Below are 27,318 nucleotides of genomic sequence, written 5' to 3' on the forward strand. Positions count from 1 at the left end.
AGTATGAAAAGGCAAAAAGATAGGACACTGAAAGATGAACTTTCCAGGTTGGTAGGTCCCCAATATGCTACTGAAGATCAGTGGAGAAATAACTCCAGAAAGAATGAAGAGACGGAGCCAAAGCAAAAACAACACCTAGCTGTGGATGTGACTGGTGATGGAAGTGAAGTCTGATGTTGTAAAGAGCAATCTTGCATAGAAACCTGGAATGTTAGGTCCATGAATCAGGGTAAATTGGAAGTGGTCAAACAGGAGATGTCAAGAGTGAACACCGACATTTTAGGAATAAGCGAACTAAAATGGACCGGAATGGGTGAATTTAACTCAGATGACCATTATATCTACTACTGTGGGCAAGAATCCCTTAGAAGAAATGGAGTAGCCATCAGAGTCAACAAAAGATTTCAAAATGCAGTACTTGGATGCAATCTCAAAAACGACAGAATGATCTCTATTTGTTTCCAAGGCAAACCATTCAATATTACAGTAATCCAAGTCTATACCCCGACCAGTAATGCTGAAGAAGCTGAAGTTGAATGGTTCTGTGAAGACATACAACCTTATAGAACTAACACTGGCTGCAGCACAAGCTGGAATCAAGATTGCTGGGAGAAATATCAATAACCTCAGATATGCAGATGACACCACCCTTATGATGAAAGTGAAAGAGGAGAGTGAAAAAGTTGACTTAAAACTCAACATTCAGAAAACTAAGATCTTGGCAAATGGTCCCATCACTTCATGGCAAATAGATGGGGAAATAATGGAAACAGTGACAGACTTTCTTTTCTTGGGCTCCAAAATCATTGCAGATGGTGACTGCACGTAATTAAAAGACGCTTGCTCCTTGGAAGAAATGTTATGACCAATCTAGGCAGCATATTAAAAAGCAGAGACATTACTTTTCCAACAAAGGTCTGTCCAGTCAAAGCTATGGTTTATCCAGTAGTCATGCATGGATGTGAGAGCTGGACTATAAAGAAAGCTGAGCACCGAAGAATTGATGCTTTTGAACTGTGGTGTTGGAGAAGACTTTTGAGAGTCCTTTGGACAGCAAGGAAATCCAACCAGTCCATCCTAAAGGAAATCAGTCCTGAATATTCATTGGAAGGACTGATGCTAAAGCTGAATCTCCAATACTTTGGCCACCGGATGCGAAGAACTGACTCGTTGGAAAAGACCCTGATGCTGGGAAAGATTCAAGGTGGGAGAAGAAGGGGACGATGACAGAGGATGAGAATGTTGGATGGCATCACCGACTCAATGCACATGAGTTTGAGTAAACTCAGGAGATAGTGATGGACAGGGAGGCCTGGCGTGCTGCAGTCCACGGGGTCACAAAGAATCGGACACAACTGAGCAACTGAATTGACTGATTGACTGAGATGAGTGCAACTGTTCAGTAGTTTGAACATTATTCGGCATTGCCTCCATGGTCAGGGAACTATTAAGAAGATCCCACAAGCTGCAAGGTGGGGCCAAAACAACAACACAAGCCTGGTAAAATTGGTAAAATCTAACTCTCCACCCACAAACAACTGAAGATGACTAGAGGAAAGCCACAACCACCTTATTATGCCTCTTGCTGCTGCTAAGTCGCTTCAGTCATGTCGGACTCTGTGAGACCCCATAGACGGCAGCCCACCAGGCTCCCCCGTCCCTGGGATTCTCCAAGCAAGAACACTGGAGTGGGTTGCCATTTCCTTCTCCAAGGCATGAAAGTGAAAAGGGAAAGTGAAGTCGCTCAGTCATGTCCGACTCTTAGCAACCCCATGGACTGCAGCCCACCAGGCTCCTCCGTCCATGGGGTTTTCCAGGCAAGAGTACTGGAGTGGGGTGCCATTTCCTTCTCCATTATGACTCTTAATCTACTTTAAATTGATCACAAACCTCACATGGGAAGTCAGTGCTAACCAGTTATCAAACAGTTGGTCCCTAATTCATTCACTGTTTCACTGTTGCCGTTCAGTCACAAAGTCGTTGTCTGACTCTTTGCAAACCCCATGGACTGCAGCACACCAGGCGTCCCTCTCGTTCACTATCTCCCAGAGCTTGTTCAAACTCATGTCCATTGAGTTGGTGATGCCATCCAACCATCTCATCCTCTGTTGTCCCTTTCTCCCCTGCCCTCAATCTTTCCCAGCATCAGGATCTTTTCCAATGAGTTGGTTCTTCCCATCAGGTGGCAAAGAGTTGGAGCTTTAGCTTCAGCATCGGTTATTTCAAAGAATATTCAGGGTTGATTTCCTTTATGGGCCTTGATTCCATAATCTTCGTTTTCTGAATGTTGAGTTTTAAGCCAGCTTTTTCACTAGCATGAACCTGGGAGAGAAAATGCTGCTGCTAAGTCGCTTCAGTTGTGTCTGACTCTGTGTGACCCCAGAGACGGCAGCCTACCAGGGTGCCCCGTCCCTGGGATTCTCCAGGCAAGAACACTGGAGTGGGTTGCCATTTCCCTCTCCAATGCATGAAAGTGAAAAGTGAAAGTGAAGTTGCTCAGTCGTGCCCGACTCTTAGCAACCCCATGGACTGCAGCCTACCAGGCTCCTCCATCCATAGGATTTTCGAGGCAAGAGTACTGGAGTGGGGTGCCATTGCCTTCTCTGACTAGTTGCCTTCAAATCCATTTCCCTCTTAGGCTGATATTCAGTTGTAATAAAGACTAAATTTCTCAGCTTTCCTTGCTGCTAGATCTGGCCATGCGATTAAGTTCTGGTGAATGAAATGTATATGTGTTTTTAAAGAAAGAGGGCATGACCTTCTTCCCGCTTCTCCCTTCTTACTGACTAGAATTGGGATGAAACGGCTGGAGGCTGAGCAGCCATACTCAATATTGGTACTTTTAGATGTATGTAGGACAAAATATTTATATCACTGTATTTGTTGTTCAAACAACAGAAAGAAAGGAATGCTATTTACTGTTCACAATTTCAGAAATTATGTATTTAAATGTAGTTCCCATATTTTGTCAATGTACCTTCTAATTCTTACTCCTTCTGAAATAACATCCAAATATCTTAAATAACATTTAAGAGATAATAAAGTAGGAATGATAAATTTTAAAACAATTGTAAGGCTTAAGATTCAGAAGGTTCCAACTCAGACCCATATTTAGCAGTGATAATAAAAAGAACTTTTCTTAAATCGAAACCAAAAGTGACACGTGCAGTTGGGAACGGAAGAGCAGGGCTGTTTTGTCTTTTCATGTTTAGGATTAAAAGAGAGAAGTCTTGATGATTGAGTTTACAATGGTTGATGTTTTAGAAAGCACAGATTAAAAATGATTTATGTCTTTGAAAGTAATAACAAGACTTATTTTCTCAAATTTAAATTGAATTAGTAGCTCTCTGAACGTATTCCCATGCTAGCTCTGAATTCAGTTGTACTGTTGACTGGTCTTTGAGAAGGGGTGTTACAGTACAAAGAGCATGGACTGCTGAACCAGACTGACCTGGATAGGGAACCCTGTCATGCCACTTGTCAGCTATGGGCTATTGCCCAAATCATTTAATCTCCCTGGGTCAGTTTTCTTATGCGTAAAACTGGAATACTTATTTCTGACACAGGATTGTTATAAATTTATATGAAATAAATATCTGATGTACCTTGTAATGCCGAACCCTCAATGAACTTTTACCGACTGAATTAATATTAAGCAAACAAGTTAGTGATATTTAATGTCAAATGAGATTTTGTTTTGTTTGTCTCATAGTCTCAAATGTCTATGAGACTCCATAGATAACTTTCCCCCCGTTATTAATTTTGTTTAGTTTTTAGGGTTAAATTCATTTTTATTTAAAAACGGAGGGGGGGGTGCCAAAACCTGGAAATAACAATTTTTAAAGAGATTCAGCAAGAGAGAATTAGAAAGCACAGTCAATCTCTCTTTTTCTTTTTTCTTAAACAATTGAATTAATTTTCTCACAGTTCTGGAAGCTAGAAGTCCAACATCAAGGTGTTGGCAGGTCTGGTTTCCTCTGAGTCTTCTCTGCTTGGTTGTAGATGGCCATTTTCGGCCTATGTCTTCACATGGTGTTCCATCTGGATCCTCATCTCTTCTTAGGAGGACAGCAGTCATACTGGATTAGGGCTCACTCTAATGGCATTTTAAGTTAATTACCTCTTTAAAGACCCTGTCTCCAAATACAGTCCCATTCTTAAGTACTTAAGGTTAGGACATCAGTGCATGAATTTAGCGGGCTGGAGGTGGGTGGTGGGGCGGTGTGGGGAATGAAATGTAGCCTGTAACACCCCTCTACTCTGCCACTCCTGTTTTAGCAAAGGTCTTTCCCTGATAGCTCAGTTGGTAAAGACTCCGCCTGCAACGCAGAAGACCCCAGTTCCATTCCTGGGTGGGGAAGATCCCCTGGAGAAGGGATAGGCTACCTACCCCAGTATTCTGGCCTGCAGAATTCCATGCAGAAGTCCATGGGGGTCACAAAGAGTCAGACCTGAATGAGTGAATTTCACTTTCACTTTCCCATTTTAAGACACTAAAATTTTGCTTAGTTTTGAGGAGGGTAAAATACTTTTAGTATTATAGTTATTGAAAACAATTGTTAAATGAGCACACGGTGGACACAATCATTGTAATCTAGGGTGGCTGTTCCCAGGGCCTGGGGAGGACATTCAAGTGGTCAGAGCCCGGTCAAAAGGGACTCTCTAAGACCAGGGGAAGAAGGAGGTGGTCAGCGGGGAAAGGAAAGACAGTCAGCAGGTGGTAGGTACAAATGCAATCTGTAAAAACACATCTCATGGCCAGTTTTACTGAGCGACGTTCCTGTTCCTGATGACTAGCGAGCTAACTCTGATACGAGACTTCAGCTTAGACAGCGCTTTGACAGCCTGTGTCTCTGTTAATCCTCTTGTCCCCGGACGAGGCTGGTGGAGATGTGTCAGCGGTCAATTGTTTAGTCTGAACACATTCCAAAGAGGAAAACGCGCCCCCGCGCAGGAAAGGGACACACTCATAGGACAGTTACTCAGCGAGGACCTCGCGCCCTTTGGAGACAGGCGCGGTAGCCGAGCTCTTCCCGCTCAATAGTTGTCCAGCCGCGGGAGGCTGCGTCACTGCTACGCGCAGCGAGAGGCGGAGCCTCGCCGGGCCTTCCGTCACTCGCCTGCGACTGCGCCTGCGCGGATCGTCATGCTGTCAACGAGGTGTGTGGGTCTGGTCCTACTACCACTGCGGCTCCTCCAGAGGTTTCCAGGATTCAGGACCTGTCTCTTCCTGCGCCGCCTTGGGCGAGAGTCCTTCGAGAGAGGCCGGTTACTGTGTTTTAAGGCCTCACCTAGAGACACGGGAAATGAAGAAAGAGAGAGCGAGGCGGCACAGAGGAAAGTCCCAGGCGCAGACTCGCCTCCATCTGTCCCTTCCCGCGTCCGGGGACTTGGGACCAGATGTCTGTCGTCTCTGGAAAGCCTCGGACTCCCGACTCCGCGAGAGGAGTCACCCCCTCAAGAGAGCGAGGTCTCAAGTGGAGAACAGGGCCAGTCGGATCCTGCACACCCGGGATCCAGGAGTCCCTCAGTGCCCGCCTTGGTCCAGCCTGCCACCAAGGACGAAATCCTTCACGTCTCCTCTTCCTGGTCCGCTTCCAGAGTGGTGCCTTTTCGGGTTGGGGAGCTGATTTTAGCTGAGACTGGGAAGAGAGAAACACAATTTAAAAAATTATTTAGGTTGAGCAACGCCGGACACTTAAATAGTAATTGGGGGACAGTCCCGTTCAGCGAGATCGTGGGGAAGTTCCCCGGCCAGATTCTGAGGAGTTCCTCTGGTAAGCACTTCATGCTGAGGAGGCCGGCATTGGAGGATTATGTGTTACTGATGCAAAGAGGGCCTGCCATAACGTATCCTAAGGTAATGCCATGGGAGTTACTAAGAGCAAAACGGATGCAGTACTACAGACCTGATTAATGTACTTAAAGCACCTCTCAGAATATTTCAAGTTTCTATTCTCACTTTTTTTTTAAACCAATGGCTATAACTTTTGCATATTTTTGATTTCTAATTCTAGGAAGAAACAGCCAGATTTTAATTTTAACTTGGGAGCCTTGATTCTCTGATCTGTAAAATGACTTACTATTATGGAGTGATGTGGACTTACTAGGCATTTAATAAGAATGTACATTTATTCCCCATAATACTTAAGTTTGCAGGTTCAGCCTTCAAGAGAATGTTGAACTCTTGGGGTGATATCTCTGGTGATATTTTAAGCATCATACTTAATGAGGTAAGTTATTAGAGGTTGTTGTTCAGTCATTAAGCTGTGGCCGACTCCTTGCAACTCCACGGACTGCAGCATGCCAGGCTTCCCTGCCCTTCACTGTCTCCCTTAGTTTGCTCAAACTCATGTCCATTGATTCCGTGATGCTATCCAACCATCTCATTCTGTTTCCCCCTTCTCCTCCTGCCCTCAATCTTTCCCAGCATTAGGATTTTTTCCCAATGATTCCACTCTTCACATCAGGTGACCAAAATATATTTTATCAACAAAAAATGCTTTTATCATTAGGGAAAAATGTTTGTATTAAAACAGCTAAAATTAGACACTAAACATAAAAGGGATATTCTTTAAAGGAAATTACCTACCAATTCCTTGTTACAGTCTTATATCTATTGCTAGTGGATTATTTTAATCATTCATCATAGTCACTGTCCTTGAGTAGAATATTCATTTGTAATTATAGCAACTCTTCCTCCAGTCCTAGATGAAGAATCATTCATTATTTCTTCAGCAAGTAACCACCAACTTTATACATTCAGGGCACTATTTTAGGGACGTATAGTGGTGAACTATAGTCCTTGCTCTCAACATAGACCATATGTCCTAGAGCAATGGTCCCCAACCTTTTTGGCACCAGGGACCGGATTCATAGAAGGCAATTTTTCCACAGACTGGGGGCGGGGTGGGGGGCAGTGTTTTCAGGTTGGTTTCAGCACATTACGTTTATTGTGCATTTATTTCTATTATTATTACATTGTGATATATAATGAAGTGTTTCTATGTCTTATATGAAAGAGCCAAGGAAACAGAACTGCTTCTCGTGGGCATTTCATTGAAATGATTGCTGGAGCTGCCTCCCACTCCTGTGTGAAATTATTTGTGCCCCCTCCCACCTCTGCTCCCATGTGCCTGACAAATGGGAAAGGATATGTGTGTCTGAAAGACTTTGAATTTGTGACTGAAACTTTTTCAGGAGTACACCTTAAATATTATGTGTCTATGTATCATTTGCTTCAAGTCTTAGTCCATCATTTCAGAAAATACATTTTGGCTTTCAATTGGACCACTGTACCTGTTAAATATTAATAGTTTCTTATGCAGCCGAACCCATATTTAATACACAGTTTTTTTGTGATTCAACAGAGGATCCTATTTTTTTTAGAATTTTCACTGCAGCTTTTCCCAGAGAAGAAAAAGATAGTAAAAACTTAATTGATATGTTACTTATTAGCAACTTCGAAAGGTTTGCTCTTGGGGGGAATGATGAAATAAATGCTAACATTTACATTTTTCTTTCTATAGCATTTATAACAAATAGTATAACAGTCAACTGTTATAACTGTTTGGGAGTTCGGCATCAGTGTTACTTGCCCACTTAATTCCTGGCTGTGTGACTTTGGGCAAATTACTTAACCTTTCTGATTTCTCATCCTTATAATGGCAATGGTGACCATTTTCTCATTATTATTCTGATTAAACAAGATAATATTTGAAAGCAGTTTGCGTAGTTAACAGAAGCCTGGCACCTGGTGAAGTTGCAATAAACAGCTATTACTACTATCATCCATGATATTCCTGTTAACAAAACAATTCTTTAGTTATAAAGTTTGGCAAATATGTCCTGTCTGTTCCTGGTATCCTAATTCTAAATGAGAATTCATCATTTAATGCAGATTATGTAATAACTTCCTAACTTGTCTTTCTGCCTCTAATTTTTCTCAGTTCTAGTACATCCTATATTGCCCTGACAGATTAATCTTTATAAAATGCCATTTATATTACCTCAGTGACACATCCTAGTTACTTACCATGTTAAGTTTAAATGCTTTAGCCTGGATTCAGATAAGCAAACCGTGTTTTATTCTACCTCTTTTTTGTTGAAAGCTGTCCCTACCTTGTGACTGTTTCCTTACATTTTCTATGTCTTTAAGCTAGGGTAGTCTGCTGATTTCTCTTTCTCAGAGCTCTCAATGTTACTTATTGTCTGTAATTTCAATATTATACTTAAGTCCTTCTGTATTTGCTAGTTGATTCCTCAATCTCTCATTTTGTCAAGTAAACTATAAACTTTTGGTAGAAAGGGCCAAAGTTTAATCCTTTTTTTCCCCCTCCACTTTTCTCCAAGCCCAACATGGTATTTGAAGGAGTAGGTGCTTAGTATGTATTTATTGGCCACACAATCACCCTTGCTGTATTTCAATCATAGGATATAAATATGATACTGTCGATGATGAATATCCACCCAGGTGATACTATTTTGGAAGCTGGCTCGGGCTCTGGTGGAATGAGCTTATTTTTATCCAAAGCAGGTAAGAGACTAGGGTAAATGAATTGAATTTAGATGACAAAGAAAACATTCAATCTGTTCATAATAACAGAAAGTTAAATAGATACAGATGTTTCAGAAAATGTTCACGTAACTTTGTGATAGAGAGCATTCTCCTTGAAATCAAATGTAAGCAATGATTTTTCTATTTTGTACATTTATTCAAGTCATTTTCTGTCTAACCCTCTCTCTGCTTTCTATTTGCCCCTTCCATGCTTTTTGTTTTTTTAACTGAAATTTTTATTAGAACATAACACAGCTGCAGAAAAGTGCACAGATCATTAGTGTATACCTCAGTGAATTTTTATGTAGTGACCACACTCATGTCTGGAGAAGGAAGTGGCAACCCACTCCAGTATTCTTGCCTGGAGAATCCCATGGACGGAGGAGTCTGGTGGGCTATAGTCCACGGGGTCGCAAAGAGTCGGACACGACTGAGTGACTTCACTCACTCACTCACACTCATGTAGTTATTACTCAGATCAAGATAGGGAATATTATTGTACTATTGAAACCTTCTCAAATCCCTCTCAGTCCTTAATCCTATCCAAAGGTAGAAGGTAACCACTACTCTGACTTTAATCACCATTGATGAGTTTTGCCTGTTTTGAATCTTACATAAAAGGAATCCTTTAGTACTGTATTCTTTTGAATCAGGTTACTTTCATTCAACATTCTGTTTGTGAGGTTCAGTCACTGCATGTAGCAGTGGTTATTTCATTTTAGTTGCCATTTTATAAGTAAAGCACAGTTTATCCGTTCTGCTGTTGATGGGCAGTTGAGTTGAATGTTGTAAACAGTGCTCCAGTGCTCCTCTGAACGTTCTTGTGTACATGTACACATGTACACAAACGTGTACATGTTTTTGTTGATAATAGTGCCAAATGAATACTCAGTATCAGAAACTATAGAAGGGGGAAAAGGGCTGTCAGCTGCTAGGGAAGAGTCATATACTACTAGAGGCAAAGAATTATCATTGTGCATGAATAAATTAATTAAACTATTACTAAAACTAGATCATGAAGAATTTTCCTTTCTTAGAGAAAGTCTCTAAAAATTGTCAGTTGGTTAAAGTACTGCTTGAAGGTCAAAAATCAAGAGGTATATAGTAAACATATCTGTTCATGTTACCTCCACTTGAATTCTGGTTACTGTTGTTGTAGCTGATTACTGCTCCTTCTGGCCACTGAATTCCTCTGATTGTCAAGGTTGCTTTGGCTTGTTTGACTGCCTCTGCATTGTTCCCTTTCTCACCTAATAATAGACAGCACTCTCTTTGGATAAATTTTTTTTAAAAAGATCGTTCATGTTTTTATTAGTGCATTCTTTTTTAGCTAATAAACATTGTTAGAGCAGTTGTAGGTGTATGTAGATTTTATATGTATGTATGTAGGTGTATGTAGGTGTAGGGTAGATTTTATAAAGATTACAGATAGACATATACTGAATTAAACTTAAACCTTTTGTTTTTTTACCTAATGTCATCACATACAAACATAATCCAGCTTATACTGGGTGAGGAAATTCATTTTGGGCTCCTCACATCTTTTGTTGTACTCTTTTCTGTGCATAGTTAAAGGCAGCCATTTCTTCACAGTCTGTGACTGATTCCTAAATGCATTTGACAAAGTGAATTTATAAAAGTTTGTGAGATAGGAGTATCCATATTTCTAATACCTATAGTGTTGGAGGAGTGTCACTTAGCATGAATAATCCCAACCTATGAATGATCAAGAAACCATTGCTATTTACCTTCAGGATGGATATTTTTGCTCCATAATTTTCTAAACGGTTAGCTTATGCTGCTATTAACATTAATTTGTATCCCTTGAGAACATGATGAATTACAGCTGGACTTACATTTTTAAAGACACATGCTGGAATTTAAACTCATTTTAACTATAGACTGATTGACCTGGGACAGCCTCCAAATCAAATCACCTCATATAGAGAGGGATAGAAAATTAATTGCTGTATTTAAAAGGTAGTAGTTTTCTGTGAAACTGCAGTGTTACTATGATAGTTTGAAAGTTTCTCAGACACACACAAAAATACAAGTATCTTTGAAAGTGAAGTGAAAGTGGCTCAGTCTTGTTTGACTGTTTGTGACCCTATGGACTATACAGGGAGAAGGCAATGGCACCCCACTCCAGTACCGTTGCCTGGAAAATCCCATGGACGGAGGAGCCTGGTAGGCTGCAGTCCATGCTAAGGGTCGGACACGACTGAGTGACTTCACTTTCACTTTTCACTTTCATGCATTGGAGAAGAAAATGGCAACCCACTCCAGTGTTCTTGCCTGGAGAATCCCAGGGATGGGGGAGCCTGGTGGGCTGCCATCCATGGGGTCACACAGAGTCGGACACGACTGAAGTGACTTAGCAGCGGGACTATACAGTCCATGGAATTCTCCAGGCCAGAATACTGGAGTGAGTAGCCTTTCCCTTCTCCATGGGATCTTCCCAACACGGGGATTGAACCCAGGGCTCCCACATTGCAGGCGGATTCTTTACCAGCCGAGCCACAAGGGAAGCCCCAAGTATTTTTAAGTATCCAAAAGGCCTAACTTCATCCTAACAAAAGACATGCAAGTTAAAACTACAGTGATAAACTGTATGCAATTTTTAGGTTGATACAAAGTTTGATAACTCTGTTGGAGGAAGTATGGAGAAATAGGCACTCTTAATACATTATTGGTCAAATGTAAATTGGTATCATCTTTTTGGAGAACAATTTGGTAATAATTTTCAAAGTAAAAAAAATTCACATATCCTTTGAGTCAGCAATTCCATTTTTAGGACTTTATCCTATATATATAAATGGCTTATGTTTACAAAGACCTAGGCAAAATAATTGTCACTGCGGTATTGTTTGTAATAGCTAAGATGAGAAACAAGCTAAATGTTCTTTGGCAGGTGACTGGTTAAAAAACATAGCCATACAAGGGAACATAATAGCTCTTTTAAAAAATTCAATAGATTGTTAATCACTGAAATGCCATTGGTAAATAAGAAGAAAGGTAAGTATGTATGATGGGAAAGGACAGTATGTATGATGGGAACCTGTGTTAAAAACAGAAAAAGAGATACTTGCACACTTGTAGAGGCACCGACTATCTTGGGAAGGGTAAATAACTGTGGTGATATGGTTGCCTCTGAAGAGGGAGACTGACTGGGGATTTGGGATAGGATAGAGACTTTTGTAACCTTGAACCATTTGAATTATTTTTTCACATCCATGTAATATCTTTGAAAAATAAATTTTTGACATTTTTAATAAACTGACTTATACTATGTACTGTCATAATTTTTTTTAAAATTAAGTCGGATCACAAGGACGAGTCATAAGTTTCGAAATTCGAAAGGACCACCACAAACTGGCTATGAAGAATTATAGACACTGGCGTGATTCATGGAGAATAAGTCATGTAGAAGAGTGGCCAGACAATGTAGATTTTATTCATAAGGATATTTTAGGAGCAACCGAAGACATACAATCTTTAACATTTGATGCGGTAAGTTTTCTAAAGTGGGTCCTATGATATTACCTAATACTGAGTACAAAAAAAACAAAGACCACACTTCTTTTGTATGGAAAAGGATCTTCATTATTTGTCCCATTTCCATTTCTAAGAGTGGGGGGAATATTTTCCTTTAATATCATGGTGGGATTTAGGGCAGAGATATATACTGAATTAGGTGCCAGAGTTGTTAATAAATGTGCCTGTGGCATGAGTGCCATGCTCAGCCACTTCAGTTGTATCCGACTCTTTGCGACCCCATGGACTGTAACTTGCAAAGTTATGTGAAGCAAGAACTTCCAGAGGCACAGCTGGGTTTAGAAAAGGCAGAGGAACCAGAGATCAAATTGCCAAAATTTGCTGGATCATAGAAAAAGCAAGGGAATTCCAGAAAAACACCTACTGCTGTTTCATTGACTATGCTAAAGCCTTTGACTGTGTGGATCACAACAAACTGGAAAACTGTTAGAGAGATGGGAATACCAGACCATCTTACCTGTCTGCGGGTCAAGAAGCAACAGTAAGAATCTTATATGGAAAAACTGACTTGTTCAAAATTGAGAAAGGAGCATGACAAGGCTGTTTATTGTCACCCTGTTTAACTTATATACAGAGTCCATCATGTGAAATGCCAGGCTGAATGAGTTACAACCTGGAATCAGTATTTCCGGAGAGATATCAATAACCTCAGATATGCAGATGATACCACTTTAATGGCAGAAAATGAAGAGGAACTTCATTCTTTTGATGAGGGTGAAAGAGGAGAGTGAAAAAGGCAGCTTAAAACTCAATATTAAAAAAACTAAGATCATGGCATCCAGTGCCACCACTCCATGGCAAATAGAAGGGGAAAAGTTTGAAACAGTGATAGATTTCCTCTTCTTGGGCACTAAAATCACTGTGGATGGTGACTGCAGCCATGAAATTAGATGACTGCTTCTTGGCCAGAAAACTATGACAAACCTAGATGGTGTATTAAAAAGCAAAGAGATCACTTTGCCAACAAAAGTCCATATAATCGAGGCTATGGTCTTTCCAGTAGCCATGTATGGATGTGAGAGCTGGACAATAAAGAAGACTGAGTGACAAAGAATTGATGTCTTTGAACTGTGGTGCTGGAGAAGACAATTGAGAATCTCTTGGACAGCAAGGAGATCAAACCAGTCAATCTTAAAGGAAATCAACCCTGAATACTCATTGGAAGGACTGATGCTGAAGCTGAAGCTCCAATCCTTTGGCCACCTGATGCAAAACAGCTGTCTCACTGGAAAAGACCCTGATGCTGGGAAAGATTGAAGGCAGAGGAAGAGTGTGAGAGAGGGTGAGATGGGGGTTGGCATCACTGATTCAGTGAATAAACTTGGGGAAACTTTGGGAGATGGTGAGAGACAGGGAAGCCTGGTGTGCTGCAGTCCATGGAGTTGCAGAGTTGGACACAACTGGGCTACTGAACAACAACAGACATTGAATATAGTTCCCTGTGTTATACAGTAGTCTAATCTGTTTGTATCTGGCAATCCCAAACTCCTACTTCATCGCTCCCACCTGTTTCTCATTTGGTAACCATAAGTTTGGTTTCTATGCATTAGCAGTAGGATGAATTTGAGAAATACTGAGAGATAGATTTGTAGGACTGGGTAATTTTAATCCAAACAGAAGCATCATAACCCTACAGATTCTCAAAAGAGAATTCAAGGTAAAGAAAATAATGACTCTAAATTTCTGATTTGAGTGGCTAATGAATGGTAATATTGTTGGCCGAGTATAAATAAGAGCTTTGGATTGGCAGGCTGCTTGGTAGTCTGACTTTTGGTCCTTGTCAATAATATAATAAGACTACAATCAAAGAAATCCATTTATGTCTACAGTGTTGGCCCCTTGATTAGTCATTGAGATCTTTACTTGGATATCTAATAGGCATCTTAAACTCATGTCTAAATCTGAATTTTCAAATATTTCTCCCCAAGCTTGTTCTTCCCATTGTCTTAGTCATTTTCCTCAATAGTAAATGAGGAAAATTTACTCCATTCTTTCAGTAGCTTAAGCTAAAAACATTGAATTTATCCTTACTTCTCTCATATCTCACAGCCAATCCTAATTCTAATTGGCTCTGTCTTATCACATTCAATGCTATTTGCTATTGCAAGGCTTTCCTTGCCCAAGTCAGAATATACGTAAGGCCACTGAATTATACAGTTGAAATGACAAGTTTTATGGTATGTTTACCACACTCAAAAAAGTTTAAAAAGTCAGACCATGTCTAAAACTCTCCAGTGGCTTCTCTCTTCATGAATAAAGCTAAAAGTCTGTAAAATTCTGCATAATTTTTCCCTCCCCCATTTCCACCACATCCCCATCATCTGAGAACTCTTCTCTTGCCACTTTCCCACTTTTGTCCCCACTGCAGCGATAGTGGCCTTCTCAGTTCAGTTCAGTTCAGTTGCTCAGTCATGTCCGACTCTTTGCGACCCCATGAATCGCAGCACGCCAGGCCTCCCTGTCCATCACCAACTCCCGGAGTTCACTCAAACTCACGTCCATCAAGTCGATGATGCCATCCAGCCATCTCATCCTCTGTCGTCCCCTTCTCCTCCTGCCCCCAATCCCTCCTAGCATCAGAGTCTTTTCCAATGAGTCAACTCTTCGCATGAGCTGGCCAAAGTACTGGAGTTTCAGCTTTAGCATCATTCCTTCCTAAGTGGCCTTCTCAGACTCATCAAATACGCTTCAGCCTCAGAGCAGTTGTATTTGCTCTTCTCTCCATCTGGAGTACACTCCCCCCTAAATTTCCACAGGGTGAGCTTAATCACTTTCTTCAGGTCTCTCCATGACCAGCTTATGTATAAAATAGCACTTCCTTTCCTTGCCCTGTCACTCTATCCTTCATTTCTCCTTTATAATCTTGTAGTTCATGTCACTCATTACTCTCTGAATTACATATTTATTGAATTTTTGTTTAATGCCTATCCCTTAACTAGAATATAAGTTCCTATGAAACAAAATAGAACATAAGCTCCCATTTTATTTTTACCACTTAGCAAGATACTTGGCACATGGAAGTTGCCCAATAAATATTTGGTTAATAAATTATTAACGAATGATGACCCATTATTAAAAAAAATGTGAACAGAATACTTTCTAATTTAGTAAATTTAAGGATGTGCCAACTAGATTAGATTTCTGGAGTTATCAGTAAGTCAGTTGTTTTCTATTTTGGCTATTTATTTTCGTTTTCAATGAAATTTTTTTGAAAATTTCACTTACTCATTGTATTCATTTGACATCTTTTGAGTATATAGCCTTGTATTCTGCAATTGAATGAAGAGTAAAGAAATAAGGGACATGATTCTTATATTTTAGAATCTCTAATATTCAGAAGTTTTCTTTTGAACATAAAAATACACATTTGAGATAGTGTGAATTTCTATTGCAAAAGGCTAAAATAAAGCATTGAAATTTTATATATACAGTGGACCTTTGAACAACACAAAGTTTAGAGGCAACAATCCTGCTTGCAGTCAGAAATCTGAGTATAACGTACAGTCAGGACTGAACCTCTCCATAGTTCCATTCCAAGGGTTCTACATCTTCAGATTTAACCAACTGCAGATCGTATAGTTCTGTAGTGTTTACTATTGAAAAAATCCTTGTGTAAGTGGACCTGCGCAGTTCAAATCCATGTTGTTCAAGGGGCAACTCTGCGTGTGTTTATGTGTATGTATAAAAGTAGCTAAAGATTCCTGTATTATCAATATTGTCAAGTACAAGACTTGGCATTACAGTTTTTATGTAGTCAAGATTTATGATAAAATGTATAATAATAAATGTGCCTTTTTGAGAGAAGTAAAATGATCATCATCAGTACTGTATTCTAAAAAGTGAAATACTTTAACTGGCTATTTTAACTGCTTTCCCAAAGTGTATCATTTCACCACAATAAGAAAAGAAAATACATGCTTTATTTAAACAAAACTCAGTCTGATTCTCTTTACCCACTATAGGTAGCTTTGGATATGTTGAATCCTCAAGTTGCTTTGCCTGTTTTATTCCCAAATCTTAAACAGGGTGGTATATGTGCTGTATATCTAGCAAAGTGAGTAATGTGACTGTTCTTTTTTGTAATGTTATTTTTTTAATTTATTTTTAATTGGAGGATAATTGCTTTACAATATTGTGTTGGTTTCTGCCATATAGCAACATAAATCAGCCATAGTTAAATGTTATTTTAAACACACTTTTGTTTTAAATATTAGGCTAAAATGTTCATTTTGTAACTGAGTTAGATATATATTTTATCTCATAAAACTGTTATGAAAGAGCATATGTCCCAAATTTAGTTATATTTCTGGTTAAATCATCCTTTACATAAACAGTGATATAAGATGGCTATTTCTTCTGACAATTTAGAAGAAAAGTTTTTAAAAGTGTAATCTATATTTTTTTATTTAGTATTCTCTTCTGTGCCCTAACTTGCATTGTTACTGTTTTCCTCCTGTCTTGATTTAAGTATAGCATTTAAATTGGGATAAGAGGTATAGTGAACTTAAAGTTATTGCTGTAGTAGAAGTTTAAAGTACTTTTTCACTTTTTTGAAAGCATCACACAGGTTATTGAACTTTTAGATGGAATTCGCATCTGTGAACTTGCCCTCTCATGTGAAAAGATAAGTGAAGTTATTGTCAGAGATTGGTTGGTTTGCCTTGCAAGACAGAAAAATGGAATTTTAGCTCAAAAAGTAGAACCTAAAATCAACACAGACTTACAAGCACACTCTCAAGAAAAAATTAGAATTGAAGGTGAGATGTTTCAATATGATGACCATGGTGAGCTTCAATTCTATTTTATGCATGTGTCTGCAATAATAAATGGAGAATATATTCCTGAGTGTATGAGCAATACATTATAAAAGTATATATCAGGAATTTATTATTTTATCCTATGGAAATTGAAATGTATTTATTCTATTAAGTTAAAATCTCTAAGAGAAAGAATCATGACTTTTCCTGCCTTTTATGTAAAACTCTGATACCTTTGAAGAATTGAACTTCTTAAAATATTCATATTTGTGACAAGGGGGTTGGCTTATGAAATACACTAAAGAATGTTTTAAATTTAGATCAGTGATTATCACTGAAGGGAAAGAATTCAATAGGACTTGGTATGCAAATAGCTAATATTCCAAAAAGCAACTTCTAGTATGCTGCTGGAATTTTTCCAAGAACTAAATTTAGTTCCTTATTGTATGTACACATTATTTAGACTATAAACAAGTTTTCAGTCATCTATAGATTTATGATATGAGCTTATTCATTTGGTAATAAAACCATATATAAAGTTTATCATGTAATCCTCGACAAGTTGTTTCTGTAAGATAACTGTCAGAATAGCTCCAAAACAAACACTATACTAAAACAAAAAACTGAGAGAAAAAACTTACAAGAAAGGGACAGTAATTTGTTGTTTAACACTTTTGTAAACCAATTGTCAAATATTTTATGTAGCTTATAATACGTATTTTGTTCTATAACAGAAGAATCACATTCTGATTTTCCTTATGGATCATTTCCCTATATTGCTAGACCTATACACTGGCAAATTGGTCATACAGGTGAGTAATTTTTTTCAGGCTATATTATATGGTGTTTTCTTCTCATTATTGCAATCATCTTACCTTTTTCTCCCCTTAATTTAGCTTTTCTTGTCAAGTTGAGGAAGTGCAAACCACAACTTAACTGAGTACCTCAGATAACAACTGATTTGAAGACTTGAAAAGTATCAAAATAGAACTTTTTATTGAAAATCACTACTTTCATAGATTGGTATTTTTAACTATCACTATGATTTGTATAACTTTTACATGTAACTTTGAAAAGTAATAAAAGCTGGAGAAACATGTAACATTTCAAAACTGCTTAAATGTCCCATTTTGACACTTGTCTTGCAGTTTGGCATTTTGTAGTAAATGATTCCAAGTTGGTTTAGTTGAGCCATTTCATTCTTCACTTCCTGTAAACCACTCCATAGATTTGTCTTTCTTCATGAAATTAGTTTTCTTTTCTTTCTTTGATTGATGGTCATTGGCTACCAAAATAAAATATGCATTTTGAGGTAAATTTTATGTATCTGTGTATTTTAAATATATACCTTAATGGCTTGTATCTTAAAAAATAACAAGTCTAGGCTATAGTAAATAATAAAGAAAAAAACTGATAATGATATCACTATCTTTAAAATTGTAACAAAAGATGTCACAATTCTTGAATCTCTTTTGCCCTTCACAGAATTATTTTAACAGTTTGAAAGAACATCAGAATTATTCTGTTGTTATATAAGTCAAATGTTTGGGGAGTTCCCTGGTGGTCCAGTTGTTAGAGCTTGGCACTTTCACTGCCATGGCCCAGGTTTAATCCCTGGTCAGGGTACTAAAATCTTATAAGCTGCATTATGCAGCTAAAAAAAAGTTTGGAGAGATACACTTTATAAATATGAACTAATTAGGACTAGATTTTATTATTCATAGGCACCAGTCATTTAGCATTTACCATGTGCCTTACATGTCTTAAGGACTTTATAATGTCTTTCTATTTAATATGTGTTGCTCATCCTTGAGGTTATCCATATTTTACAGATAAACATAAACTTATGGTTATTGTTTAAATATAGATTTTTATAGGTTTTGAAGTAGTAGTGCCTGTAAGGATAAATGCTACTTATCTCTTAGGCTAGAACTACTTAATATACATATCCTAAAAAACATTTTACATACTTTTCATTATGTGGAAAAATCTAGTCTAAAATCTCTGCCTTGATTTTACACCTTATCATAGAGATGGACATTAAAGAAAATCACACAAATATAAAACCAGAACTGTTATAAATGCTTCAGCAAAGTACAGGATACAATAGAGATTTTGCTCAGGTAAAGTAATTACCTGTGCAAGTGACAACTGAGCCAAGACCTGAAGGGTAATTACAGAGTTAATTACAGCAAGGGAAATGAGCACAAAAAGGGTCAGTGATATTGCAGTTGACTGAAAGAGACTGAAAAGAAGGTAGGGGTCAAGCCATGCAGGATCTTGTAAACCTGTTATGGAGTTGGTCTAACCCAAGAAAAATGGGGTGCTACTGAAGGATTTAGTGAAGTAAGGGGTAACATGCTTAGATCTGTGTTTTGAAAAAAAATCACTTTGGTTGCATTTAGAGAACTGATTAAATCACAAGCAGAGAAGTCTTCTCATACTATTTCTGGTGGTATCTGAACACTCATATAATAATAATGGCTTTAAAGTTTTTATAACATTTCCAGGTGTATAGAAGTTCTAATATACATTTTTAAATTCCATCATGGAATACTCCCCATTCTTCTGCCCTTCTATTTAACTGCTAGTGAAATTCTGTCCTTCATTTATTGTTTTGAACGCAGGCCCTAATTGTACTTTTTGGAGAAGGGGATGACTTAAAGAAGAGAGAAAAGTTGTGCTTTCTCCTGTTTCATGTAGAATAATTGGTTTGGTACACTGCTCAGTAGACGTTGAACTGCACAAGACCTAACAGTGTCGATTCTAATAATGAGTTGAAAACAAAACTACAGAAGAAAATAAACATTTATTTGTATATTTAATCAAAGTCCAGTTTAAGCCCTTTATCCATCTCTTCATTGAATACTAAGCATCTTTATAATTCAGTTTGTAGGACAGATGCCCTCTTCTAAAGTTAGCTTTCTCGGTTCATGTCTGCCCCTCATTTTACCATAAAATACTCCTAAAGGTCTGTGACTGACTCACAACTGTCTTCCTAGTAACTTCCAGAAGTCCTGACTTTTCTACCCAGTAAATGGTCAGTAAAAGTTTGCTGATGGCTTTGAAGCCTACACTGGAGCAGGTATTATTTCATCAATGTTGACTTGGTTGTTCTAGGGGGAAATGTAAGTATATAGCTCATGGACTGTGGAAAACTTTGATTTTGAACTTACTTCAGAATCAGTAGGAAAGTTAAGTTTCAGTTTCCGTGTTTATGCAAAAGCAGGTATTTTTTAAAAGTCTGTTAGCAGTGTCTGAGTATTTAAAGGAAGGAAAAACCATTAAATGGGAAATTTCATTCTAATACATAGTGTACAACTATGAGGTCATTAGAAGTAATATACAACTAGGAATGGTGGAAGAGGAGAGAATCTAAAAAATTATTGTAAAGGAAGAACCAGATAAGCTGGTGGTTCACTGGATGTAAAGGGAGAGAAGCTATATATACTCAAACTTTCATCCACTGTTCCGAAGCCCTTTCCCTTATTTCTCTGGGCTGAACAGGATTCAGTCAACACCCAGCTCATAAATTACTTCCTTGGAACAGCCTTCACTATGTCTCTTACCCTGCAGAGTTAATTTTGAAATCTTTTGTGCTTGTAAATGTTGATTATATAATTAGCATTGGTAATTTATAAGCCCTGATTATGCCTTCACTAAGGATTTTAAAATGGGATGACTAGAACAGTGGTAATGACAAAAGTAAATAAGCAAATTCAGACAATGATTTATTTTTGAGAGAAAATTATTTGCTTTTAGATTATATAGCAGTTGGAATGTCTCATGCCTGTCTACATGACCCAGGAGTAAGGTCTGGTGTATTGCTTTCTTTCCCTTGACTTCACTCTAAACTCTGGGGAGTCCTCAGATAATACATAATAATATGTACCCATGTTTCAGATAGATTAGCCTAGGTGCCACAGGCTTAAAATAGGTAATTTAGTTGGTATAAACATGTACTATCTCTTCAGATAAAACTGGGTTCCATCTTGGTGTTTTTGTTGTTGCTGTTTTACTATGCAACTGTGACTTTTCTGAGTTTGTTTATTCAGCAGTAAAATGAATATCATAGTGCCACTTCAGGATTTCTTGGTGGAGTCAAGTGTTAAATGAGAAGGATTTATTTTTGAGGAAAAATTATTTGTTTAAACCTTTATAAGGTAGCTTAGTACATGATTGGTGATTGTGATGCATGTAAATTTGTACAGAAAGCTTCATCTATCTCCCACAACCTTATCAAAATCAACTATTTTATTCTTAATAAATGTTATAAATGTTTACATAAACTTGTTTCTTGAACACGTTGTTTTGAGAAAAAAAATGCTAAGGTAGAAAAACATGATTTTAACCTGAAAAACAAGAAGTTGCTTGTATTTGAAAGAAGGATGGAAGCATGGATACCATCTATTGCTAGTTTTAGCATAAAAGCCCAGAGCAGAGCATCAGTTCTTTGTATCTCTCCTAGAGAATGAATTGTCTGCAACCACAAACCTTAGGTGATTCCAATAACCTTATGTGAACTGCAGGAAGAGAATTTCGCTGAATAGAGGCCACTACTGGCATCAACAACTGCTAAGGCAGTAAGAGAATGACCACTGTCTTGATAATATCATGTTATCCTTAAACCTCCCCAGCCCCAATTAGCTCACTCTCTTGTTAAACCTGAGGGAAAATGAATATAAATGTTTATTGGTCAAATGTATGTATAAACAATTTTTCTTTTTTATTTTAATTTAAATTTATTTATTTTAATTGGAGGCTAATTACTTTACAATATTGTATTGGTTTTGCCATACATCAACATGAATCCGCCATGGGTGTACACGTGTTCCCCATCCTGAACCCCCCCTCCCACCTCCCTCCCTGTACCATCCCTCTGGGTCATCCCAGTGTACCAGCCCCAAGCATCCTGTATCCTGCATTGAACCTAGACTGGCGATTAGTTTCTTATATGATATTATACATGTTTCAATGCCATTCTCCCAAATCATCCCACCCTCTCCCTCTCCCACAGAGTCCAAAAGACTGTTCTATACATCTGTGTCTCTTTTGCTGTCTCGCATACAGGGTTATCGTTCAGTTCAGTTCAGTTCAGTCGCTCAGTCTTGTCTGACTCTTTGCGACCCCATGAATCGCAGCACACCAGGCCTCCTTGTCCATCACCAACTCCCGGAGTTCACTCAGACTCATGTCCATCGAGTTTGTGATGCCATCCAGCCATCTCATCCTCTCTTGTCCCCTTCTCCTCCTGCCCACAATCCCTCCCAGCATCAAAGTCTTTTCCAATGAGTCAACTCTTCGCATGAGGTGGCCAAAGTACTGGAGTTTCAGCTTTAGCATCATTCCTTCCAAAGAAATCCCAGGGCTGATCTCCTTCAGAATGGACTGGTTGGATCTCCTTGCAATCCAAGGGACTCTCAAGAGTCTTCCCCAACACCACAGTTCAAAAGCAACAATTCTTCGGTGCTCAGCCTTCTTCACAGTCCAACTCTCACATCCATACACGACCACAGGAAAAACCATAGCCTTGACTAGACGGACCTTTATTGGCAAAGTAACGTCTCTTTTGAATATGCTAGCTAGGTTGGTCATAACATTCCTTCCAAGGAGTAAGTGTCTTTTAATTTCATGGCTGCAGTCACCATCTGCAGTGATTTTGGAACCCCAAAAAATAAAGTCTGACACTGTTTCCACTGTTTCTCCATCTATTTCCTATGAAGTGATGGGACCAGATGCCATGATCTTTGTTTTCTGAATGTTGAGCTTTAAGCCAACTTTTTCACTCTTCACTTTCACCAAGAGGCTTTTTAGTTCCTCTTCACTTTCTGCCATAAGGGTGGTGTCATCTGCATATCTGAGGTTAATGATATTTCTCCCAGCAATCTTGATTCCAGCTTGTGCTTCTTCCAGTCCAGCGTTTCTCATGATGTACTCTGCATATAAGTTAAATGAGCAGGGTGACAGTGTACAGCCTTGACGTACTCCTTTTCCTATTTGGAACCAGTCTGTTGTTCCATGTCCAGTTCTAACTGTTGCTTCCTGACCTGCATACAGATTTCTCAAGAGGCAGGTCAGGTGGTCTGGTATTCCCATCTCTTTCAGAATTTTCCACAGTTTATTGTGATCCACACAGTCAAAGGCTTTGGCATAGTCAATAAAGCAGAAATAGATGTTTTTCTGGAACTCTCTTGCTTTTTCCATGATCCAGCGGATGTTGGCAATTTGATCTCTGGTTCCTCTGCCTTTTCTAAAACCAGCTTGAACATCAGGAAGTTCACGGTTCATGTATTGCTGAAGCCTGGCTTGGAGAATTTTGAGCATTACTTTACTAGCGTGTGAGATGAGTGCAATTGTGCAGTAGTTTGAGCATTCTTTGGCATTGCCTTTCTTTGGGACTGGAATGAAAACTGACCTTTTCCAGTCCTGTGGTCACTGCTGAGTTTTCCAAATTTGCTGGCATATTGAGTGCAGCACTTTCACAGCATCATCTTCCAGGATTTGAAATAGCTCAACTGGAATTCCATCACCTCCACTAGCTTTGTTTGTAGTGATGCTTCCTAAGGCCCACTTGACTTCACATTCCAGGATGTCTGGCTCTAGGTCAGTGATCACATCATCATGATTATCTTGGTCGTGAAGATCTTTTTTGTACAGTTCTTCTGTGTATTACCATCTTTCTAAATTCCATATATAGGCATTAGTGGGATCCTCTATGACCCACCTCCCAGAATATTGGAAATAAAAGCAAAAATAAACAAATGGGACCTAATTAAAATTAAAAGCTTCTGCATAACAAAGGAAACTATAGGCAAGGTGAAAAGACAGCCTTCGGAATGGGAGAAAATAATAGCAAATGAAGCAACTGACAAACAACTAATCTCAAAAATATACAAGCAACTCCTGCAGCTCAATTCCAGAAAAATAAATGACCCAATCAAAAAATGGGCCAAAGAACTAAATAGACATTTCTCCAAAGAAGACATACAGATGGCTAACAAACACATGAAAAGATGCTCAACATCACTCATTATCAGAGAAATGCAAATCAAAACCACAATGTGGTACCATTTCATGCCAGTCAGAATGGCTGCATGCCAGTCAGAATGGCTGCATGCCAGTCAAAAGTCTACAAGCAATAAATGCTGGAGAGGGTGTGGAGAAAAGGGAACCCTCTTACACTGTTGGTGGGAATGCAAACTAGTACAGCCACTGTGGAGAACAGTGTAGAGATTCCTTAAAAAACTGGAAATAGAACTGCCTTATGATCCAGCAATCCCACTGCTGGGCATACACACCGAGGAAACCAGAATTGAAAGAGATACGTGTACCCCAATGTTCATCCCAGCACTGTTTATAATAGCCAGGACATGGAAGCAACCTAGATGCCCATCAGCAGATGAATGGATAAGAAAGCTGTGGTACATATACACAATGGAGTATTACTCAGCCATTAAAAAGAATACATTTCTTTTTAATAGGCTCTGGAGCCTATTATACAGAATGAACTAAGCCAGAAAGAAAATAATTTTTCTTTGTATTGTACCCTCTGTCACCCTGAAACAATAGGTTTTACATTAGCCTTGAGTTAATACTGAGAACAAAACAGAAATAAGAAAGTAATTGTTTCTTCCTATATAGGACTTATATATCCTAAGCCAGGTGTCAGGGTGTTCATCTATAAACAGATGAAAGCACAATTCCATTTACAATTGCCCTAAATCAAGTGCCCCCCTTTTCAACTAAAATCCTCAAAGACCTGTTTGGTTTTTTTTTTCCTTTCCTTGAAGCAAGCTGACTGGCAGAGCTTCTTCCTCCCTTGGTGCACTCTGATTTCCTGTTGAAATATCAACGTCTAAAACATAGATTGTGACTACTCTTGATATCTGAGGGGCTAGTTTGAATAAAATATAAGTGCTTCTGTTCCTCTTTCTTTAAATATTTGTTCAAATTGTGGTTGGAATTCTCTTCTAGTTCATACAGCCTTCCATCAGGGACTTTGTTCTGAATGCTTTCACCATCTCCTTAGTCCTTGGCAGTCAGCTAGGACTTCTGTGGTAACTTAGTTTTACCACAGAAGGCAGGATTTCATCAAAGAGGTCAGTATAGCATCATTGGAATTCAGGCTGTAGTAGATTCAGACCTGGGTTCAAGTGTCACTCTTATCACCTTGGGGAAAGTATTTAACCTCTCTAAGCTTCTGCTTCCTTATCTACAAAGTGGAAATACTAGTATTTACCTTAGGCTTGGCTGTGAGTATTAAGTGAGGTTATGAATGTAAAACGATCAGCATATTGCATGGAACATTTTAAACATCTAGTAAATCTTACCTGTTATGAGGATAAAAGAGTGTAAGCAAAAAGAGCTGGGAGAGAGGAGAGGGATACTTAGAGGCAACTCTTATTTTATAATTTAGCCTATGGTAGATACTATTTACCCTCCAATATGAGTGAATGAATAAAAATTATGCTTGAAGATGTTACAAGGGAAAAGAACTAAACAATCAGTCAAAATATTTAGTGATTACTATGGCCAGTGAAAATGAAAGTTTTAGTTGCTCAGTTGTGTCCGACTTTGTGACCCCCATGGACTGTAGCCCACCAGGCTCCTCTGTCCAGGAAGGAATACTAGAGTGGGCTGCCATGCCCTTCTCCAGGAGATCTTCCCAAACCAGGGATCAAACCCAGGTCTCGCAAATTGCAGGCAGATTCTTTACCGTCTGAGCAGGGAAGGGAACAATGACAGGCATGACCCCCTACCTTCAAGAGTCTTAAAAGATTAGTTTCTCTTTTAGTAAAACTTCAGTAGCTACTGCTATAAGGATGTGGTAAAAATAAGTAGGTGAAATTCTGAAATAATGAGCCATAAGAAATTGCCAGTCCTATCTTCAGATGGGTGAAAATCTGGAACAAAAGTACTATGAGTAAAAAGGATCACTGCTGCTAGAATATTGTTCTGTTTCAAATTGGGAAATGTCAGAGAAAAACAACCTTTATAAATATAATTTAAATGGAAATTAGAATGTGGTTGACTCCATGTATTTCCAGTTCATAGTTCAGTTCAGTTGCTCAGTCGTGTGCGACTCTTTGCAACCCCATGAACCGCAGCACGCCAGGCCTCCCTGTCCATCACCAACTCACAGAGCTTACCCAAACTCATGTCCATTCAGTCTGTGATGCCATCCAACCATCTCATCCTCTGTTATCCCCTTCTCCTCCTGCCCTCAATCTTTCTCAGCATCAGGGTCTTTTCAAATGAGTCAGCTCTTCGCATCAGGTGGCCAAAGTATTGGAGTTTCGGCTTCAACATCAGTCCTTCCAATGAAAACCCAGGACTGACCTCCTTTAGGATGGACTGTCTAAGGGACTCGCAAGAGTCTTCTCCAACACCACAGTTCAAAGCATCAATTCTTCTGCACTCAGCTTTCTTTATATTTCAACTCTCACATCCATACATGACTACTGGAAAAACCAGTCAAAAGCCTTGACTAGATGGACCTTTGTTGACAAAGTAATGTTTCTGCTTTTCAATATGCTGTCTAGGTTGGTTTTAACTTTCCTTCCAAGCAGCAAGTGTCTTTTAATTTCATGGCTGCAGTCACCATCTGCAGTGATTTTGGAGCCCCAAAAAATAAAGTCAGCCACTGTTTCCCCATCTATTTGCCATGAAGTGATGGGACCAGATGCCATGATCTTTGTTTTCTGAATGTTGAGCTTTAAGCCAACTTTTTCACTCTCCTCTTTCACTTTCATCAAGAACCTCTTTAGTTCTTCTTCGCTTTCTGCCATAAGGGTGGTGTCATCTGCATATCTAAGGTGATTGCTATTTCTCCCGGCAATCTTTATTCCAGCTTGTGCTTCATCCAGCACAGCATTTCTCATGATGTACTCTGCATAGAAATTAAATAAGCCGGGTGACAGTGTACAGCCTTGACGTATTCCTTTTCCTATTTGGAACCAGTCTGTTGTTCCATGTCCAGTTCTAACTGTTGCTTCCTGACCTGCATACAGGTTTCTCAAGAGGCAGGTCAGGTGGTCTGGTATTCTCATCTCTTTCAGAATTTTCCAGTTTATTGTGATCCACACAGTCAAAGGATTTGGCATAGTCAACAAAGCAGAAATAGATGTTTTTCTGGAACTCTCTTGCCTTTTTGATGATCCAGCGGATGATGGCAATTTGGTCTCTGGTTCCTCTGCCTTTCCTAAAATCAGCTTGAACAACTGGAAGTTCACGGTTCAACCCAGGCTGAAGCCTGGGTTGGAGAATTTTGAGCATTACTTTACTAGCATGTGAGATGAGTGCAATTGTGTGGTAGTTTGAGCATTCTTTGGCATTGCCTTTCTTTGGGATTGGAATGAAAACTGACCTTTTCCAGTCCTATGGCCACGGCTGAGTTTTCCAAATTTGCTGGCATATTGAGTGCAGCACTTTCACAGCATCATCTTTTAG

At 38.9% G+C, this 27,318-nt stretch overlaps 2 protein-coding genes across 2 annotated transcripts in view; one reads left to right on the forward strand and one right to left on the reverse strand.

The window, feature by feature from the left end:
* Positions 1-5,130: 5,130 nt before the first annotated feature.
* On the forward strand, positions 5,131-21,158 carry TRMT61B (tRNA methyltransferase 61B). The gene is made up of 7 exons (XM_070798945.1): positions 5,131-5,860; positions 8,434-8,536; positions 11,877-12,067; positions 16,075-16,166; positions 16,670-16,896; positions 17,604-17,681; positions 17,766-21,158. Exons 1-7 carry the CDS (start codon positions 5,147-5,149, stop codon positions 17,807-17,809), a joined length of 1,449 nt encoding a protein of 482 aa, XP_070655046.1. The 5' UTR covers positions 5,131-5,146; the 3' UTR covers positions 17,810-21,158.
* The window catches only part of SPDYA (speedy/RINGO cell cycle regulator family member A), a 47,450-nt gene continuing 37,978 nt past the window's right edge, over positions 17,847-27,318 (reverse strand). The window contains exon 7 of the mRNA XM_070798948.1: positions 17,847-18,154. Coding sequence (XP_070655049.1) covers positions 18,066-18,154 — 89 coding nt within the window. The 3' untranslated portion in view covers positions 17,847-18,065. The remainder of the gene's footprint in view (positions 18,155-27,318) is intronic.

This window comes from Bos indicus, chromosome 11 (genome assembly GCF_029378745.1).
Source record: "Bos indicus isolate NIAB-ARS_2022 breed Sahiwal x Tharparkar chromosome 11, NIAB-ARS_B.indTharparkar_mat_pri_1.0, whole genome shotgun sequence".
Lineage (NCBI taxonomy): Eukaryota > Metazoa > Chordata > Mammalia > Artiodactyla > Bovidae > Bos > Bos indicus.